The 5,966-nt window shown below is 48.1% G+C and overlaps 1 protein-coding gene across 2 annotated transcripts in view; it reads right to left on the reverse strand.

The window, feature by feature from the left end:
- Kcng3 (potassium voltage-gated channel modifier subfamily G member 3) overlaps positions 1–5,936 on the reverse strand; it is a 60,050-nt gene extending 54,114 nt beyond the window's left edge. The window contains exon 1 of one of the 2 annotated variants that reach the window (XM_004627654.1): positions 5,221–5,936. In XM_004627654.1, coding sequence (XP_004627711.1) covers positions 5,221–5,885 — 665 coding nt within the window. In that variant the 5' untranslated portion in view covers positions 5,886–5,936. The remainder of the gene's footprint in view (positions 1–5,220) is intronic. The other variant, XM_004627655.1, reaches the window with a different exon arrangement.
- Positions 5,937–5,966: the final 30 nt, after the last annotated feature.

A 5,966-nucleotide genomic window follows, 5' to 3' on the forward strand; every position in this document is an offset into this window, starting at 1 on the left:
TGCTTAGCTTAGCTTGTTCTAAGTAGGTGCTTTAGACCACTGAGCCATCTCACCAACCCCTATTAATTTCTTTTTAATCTTCAAATTAAAATGACCAGGCCTATATCCCCAGCACTCTGGGAAGCTGGGGCAGGAGGATAACAAGTCTGAGCCCAGCATGGGCAACTTATCAACACCCTGTCCCTAGAATTAAAAAGGGCTGGGGACGCAACTCAGTCCAAAGACCTCTTGTTCCAATCACCACCAAAAAAAAAAAAAAAAAAAAAAAAAGAGAGAGTAATTTCTCAATATATGTAAAGATGTATAATCTTATTCAAAATAAAGCAAAACCAACACAAACCAAAAAAAAAAAAAAGAAAAAGAAAAAAAAGCAAAGCAAAACCAAAGGAATAAAAAATACTAAGTGTCTTTTTAACCTTTCAGCACAGTAATGATCACATACTTGGCGAATTACGAGGTGATACCGTGTGCATGGGCGAGAGATGCAGTCCGGCAGCACAATGCTTGCCTGTGGGGTGTCACATCCCTGCGTTTGATTCCTGGCACTGCCTAAAAAGGGGGGTGGAGGAGATGCTCTTTTGTACATTGTGGGTGGAAATATAATCCATCGTCTTTTCAGCATGCAGTTTGGAATTATCTATAGAAATTACAAGGGTACATGTTCTGGGACCTAGTGATTTTTCAGGAAGGTACCCGATGGATATACCCGCACAAAGTGATGTGTACAAGCATACTAAGTACAGCATTTTCTACAGACAAGAAACAATATAAATGCCCAACAATTATGAGTCAACTAACTAGCCAATGGAATACTATGCAGCTGCTAAAAGAACTGACAGCTCTCTAGATTTTGTCTTTTTTTTTTTTTTTTTTTTTTTTTTTTTTTTGGCGGAACTGGGGATTGAACTCAGGCCCTTGTGCTTGCCAGGGAAGCACTTATCCACTGAGCCATCTCCCCAGCCGCTGGCTCTTTAGAGATACACATGAAATGACTTCTAGGACATGTGGGTTAGTTAAAAAAGCACATCTTGCAGGGTGTGGTGACACATGCCTGTAAGCCCAGCACTTGGGAGGCTGAGGCATAAGGATCATTGTTGAGAGTTTGAAACCAGCCCAGGCTACAAAGTGAGCTCAAGACCAGCCTGAACTGCATAGTGAGACCATCTCAAAAACACAAACAAAACAAGTTTCAAGACAGTGTGCATCAGTCTATAATAAATATATACAACACGCTTGTAAGGACCTGAAATGCCTCTGAAATGGCACATAATCTACCAGCAACTTTGGTTACATCCAGGGAAAAGGCTGGGGAATGGAGGAAGGCTTATTTTTGTAGCCTTTGGATTTTGCACTATTCTCTGTATGAATGTGAAAACAAATTCATTTAAAAGACCCAACCTCATACAAAAGTTTTTAAATTACTTATTTTAAAGCTATCTCAAGAGCCAGGCATGGTGGTACATGCCTGTAACACTTCTTCCGAATCTCAGATTTTCAGAGATTAACAAAAAGAAGCCACACACTTTATTCCTTTTATAAAGTAAGTACAGTACTTGAAAATAATATTTTCGTTTTTTTTGCAGAACCAGGGATTGAACTCAGGCCCTTGCGCTTGCCAGAGAAGTGATTATTCCACTGAACCATCTCCCCCGCCCTGAAAATAATGGTTTCTTGAGCCAGGGAGCTAGCTCAGTAGAATAAGTGCTTGCCTGGCAAGCACAAGGGCCTGAGTTCAATCCCTGGTTCCGCCAAAAAAAAAAAAAAAAAAAAAGGTTTCTTGCTATAACAGACTTATTTACTCTCACACAGGCTCTCACGTCCTCCAACCAAGGGTTCTGGGACCAGAAGCTCGGACCTCACCACCAACAGCTCCGCAGACTATGCGGTAGAGGACATTTCTGAGAGAGTAGGTTTTGAAATGTAATATAAAAAATACACATTAAAAAAAACCCATGTATTATGCCAGAGTAATATTTTTTCTCAAGGATGCTGGGAAAATAAGCAGTGTAGGAATTCACCTGCCCTCAAGGGCTTTTCAGTTAATGTGGCCTAGCAGTTAAGGCATGTTTACATGTGACATTGACCATCACGCTGAGAAGAGTTTTAGGGATGCCGAAGCAGCAGAACAAACCAGCAGGCCCTCAGCAAGCTCGGGAGTAGGCACCCCATTTATACCGGGAGAATAAAGGCCTCAGAAGAGAAACAGAACCCAGTTGGGTTTGGCGAAAGACTGATGTCAGTGGGCTGGAGGCTGCAGCCTGGCACACTGGGCTGGCTCCGGATCAAGTGAGCAGGCCAACCTGGACAAAGGGAGCCGTGGGTGGCAGGGACCAGGGCCCCTCCCAGCCTGTGGAGGTGGCTTCATCACCTCCCAAGACCTGTCCCTTCTACAGCCCTGAAAAGCTGATCTTCCCAGTAGGCCCCGGGGCGCCCCCATCTAGCCTCCATTCTCTGGGCCACAGAACAGCCCAGGCGCTGGGGCCTTCCTCAGCAAAGACCCCCAAATTCCTCTGCAAGGTTTCTGATCTTCGATTCTGATCTTCTCTGATTCCCGGCACACACCCTATTCATTACTCTATATGCAAAACCCGTGCACCCACGCTGGGGCACTGCCCACCAAATCCAATTATTTCCCTTCACATTTGCTTTCTCACCTCCCGCCCCATCAGTGGCTGCCTGCCACCTAAACAAACATAGGTGTTTCATGCTGACTTCAATGCCCATGCCCATCCTGTTCTTTTCACCTAGAAAAGTCTTTCTTGTTCCAGGTGTGGCATACACAGTTGTGCAGGCTGCATATACCAGACTGTACAAAAGACAGCACTTGCCAGTGTTGAGCAGTGAACAACCTCTGCAACCTTCCAGTGATGGCAAAAAAAATCAGAGGGATGCTTTATAAGGACTAATGTCAGGTTGAAGATGCAGCTCAGCAGTACAGCACTTGTGCCAGGCTTGGTGGCACAAGCTTGTAATCCCAGCACTCAGGAGGCTGAAGCAGGAGGATCATTACAAGTTCGCAACCAGCCTGGGCTACAAAGTGAGTGCAATACCAGCCTGAATTGCGTCGAGACTCTGTCTCAAAGACACACAAAAAACAGTACGGCGTTTGCCTGGCCTTTGCAAGACCTGGGTTTGATCCCCAGCACCACAAAAAATAAAGTAATAAAAATAAAGAAAAAAAAGAAACAAAAGCCAAGTAGGTGGGGCTGGAGAGATTACATCTCTGTTGAAGAAGGTAAGAGAAGGGCTCAGGCCTCCGCAGCCTGCCCAGCCTTGACTGCTCCTCTTGGGACTACAGACCGTAGGCTTTTGCATACCTGCCCTCATAAGGGGAAGCTTAAAACTGGGCCATTAAGCTAAGAAACATGCACATTTGCCTGAAATATCTGGGTATCCAGGAAACAGTTCTGACTTGAATAATTATACACATACATGAAACACAGACACACAAACAGAGTGACTCTCAGCCTTCCTCTGCTGGCGCCCTCCTGCCCATCCCTGCCTCCTCCCCTTTCTGTTTCTCTCTGCCTGAAATTATTATTCATCTCTCTCATTTCTTTCCCAATGTTTTACATTAATGATTTCCAGGCTGCCTTCCACTTCTCTCAAAACTCCCTCCCTTCCTCAAAAAATTAGTATTCATGCATCTCAACTCTTGGCTTATGTACTGGTTGGGCCCACTCCCTTAATAACTGTTCTAGTAACTGAATTCTTCTGTTCCCTTTGCTAAGATCAAACCCTCACTAACCTCCTTACTGTTCTAGAAATACTAGTGAATCATTTCAAGGTCAGGCACTTATGGCTTATTTTCCAGTGACCCTCTTAAGAAATAAAAATCAAGGGCACTCATATATTTAGGTATCATACGTTAATTTCACTGAATTGTTGGAGTACCCAGCAATTCTTATCTCCCATTGAAAACAGAACCTAATACGGTGAACAAAATGAGTTTCCTGATTTATTTCATCTCAAAGCACGTATCTTGGATTTCATGTCAAGATGGCACATCAGCAATATTCTGCAATCCTAGACAGCCGTATTTACTTCTTAGATTTGTAGAGAGAAACCTTGACTCTCCACACAGAAGAAAATTATGTAGAAGGCATTACAATATCAAGAAACAGGACCAATCCTAACATACCTAGGCCCACCAAGAAAAATTACAGGGCACAACCTTGAATTTAAAAACTGAATGGAGGAAAAAAAGTAAAATAGAAAGTGAATGAAGGAGAAATCTTAAAACAGTGACCAAACAAAGGTAAAAACAGAATACAGTTTGGTTTCTGTGCCCAAAATGGCTGTCTCCTTTGAAGTCCAACTTTAGTCTGCTTATTCCTCCCACCAAATATGCAAAATAAACTCACTGGTACTAAAAACAGAGACGTGTTATCACCATTAAGAGGTAACCATGATCTTAGGAAGATTGGGGTATTTTTCTCCTATCCTAGTAAAGAGGAAAGAAAAAAGAAACTGCCCAAATTCTGTGGCTGGATTTAGGATAACTTTCACTCTCTTCTCCCCAGGCAACACTACCACCAGCACAGTGTGGATTTCTGGTATCAGCTGGGTGAACAAGGGCTTTGCTAACCTTTTGGGAGGGAAAAGAAGGGAGAAAAGGGAACGGGCATCTATTATCTAGAGTCTAGCGTTAAATTAGCCTCCTCTTGCCAGGCATGGTGGAGCACGCCAGTGACCTCAGCAGTAGGGAAAATGAGGCAGGATAATCGCCACAAGTTCGAGGCCAGCCTGGACTATGTTCAATATCAGCCTGCAAGATACCGCGAGACCCTGTCTGGAAAAAAAAAAAAAAAAGCAAGCCTCCTTTACACAAGAATCCATCACAACAGACACTATGCCGGGGGCAGAGCGTACAGAATGTATGGGCAGTGGGCAGTGGACTTCATCTACCCAAACATCTGTCAAACTGGTCTCAACTGAGGTTAAATGCTTGCATACTAACGGAAAGTTAAAGAACCCTAATTAGCAGCTTTAACTAGTTCAGAAGTGAACCACAAGGATGGGGAAGGGCTGTGCGTGTTACTCCAGGCGCCCCTCCCCTGACTTGGGGATGCTCCCTCGGGACGCCTATCTAAGGGGTGGGAATACCCAGGGGCGCGAGTGGGGGCCAGCGCCCCCTCCTCGGCAGCAGACAGGACGGAGACGGGACGCACGCACTGACGAACGGGACGGACACACGAGCAGAGAAGCGTTGCGTCCTACCCGGAGGGCTCCCTCCCAGGGACGGCGGAGTACCTGCTCCGGTCATCCAGGCTGCGATTGTCCGCGGCCGCCGTGCGCCAGTCGGGCAGCGTGCTGGCGCACAGCACCACCATGGACACGATCACGAACACCACCGACACGCTGGCCAGGATCTGCGCGGCCAGCGACGACGTGGGCTCCTCGAAGGTCCGCCGCATGCGCTCCAGCCAGCGGCGGGAGGGCGCCGCCTCGGGCCCCGCGGGTCTCGCCCCGTCGCGCGCCCGCGGCCCGGGCTCGTCGGCCGAGTAGAAGGTGTAGGTGTCGGACATGCGGTCGTCGAGGCGGCGCTGGCAGCAGTACTCGAGATGAGCGCCCTCCAGGCCCCAGTAGATCATCTCGTTATAGAAGGAGAGCTCGCACATCCGCGGCGCGAAGCGCAGCTTGCCGTGGCCGCGCACGTAGAGCAGGATGAAGCCGAAGGCCTCCGAGTGCCGGTCGAAGAAGTACTCGTTGCGCTCGCGGTCGTAGTCGTCGCACACCTCCAGCACGTCGCGCTCCGAGCGGCAGCCGTGCAGCCGGCTCACGCGGCGCAGCGGGAAGTCCTTCAGCAGCTCCCGGGACAGCGAGTACCGGGCGCCGCCCACGTTCAGCACCACCGAGGCCGCCCCGCTGCGCCCGAAGGTCATGGCTGGGGCCCCGCGCGCCGTCGGGGCTGCCCTCCCCCGGGCTCCGCTGCTGTCGCCTCGGCGCGGCCGGACCTGCGGGCG

This window comes from Octodon degus, unplaced genomic scaffold (assembly GCF_000260255.1).
Source record: "Octodon degus isolate 3935 unplaced genomic scaffold, OctDeg1.0 scaffold00020, whole genome shotgun sequence".
Lineage (NCBI taxonomy): Eukaryota > Metazoa > Chordata > Mammalia > Rodentia > Octodontidae > Octodon > Octodon degus.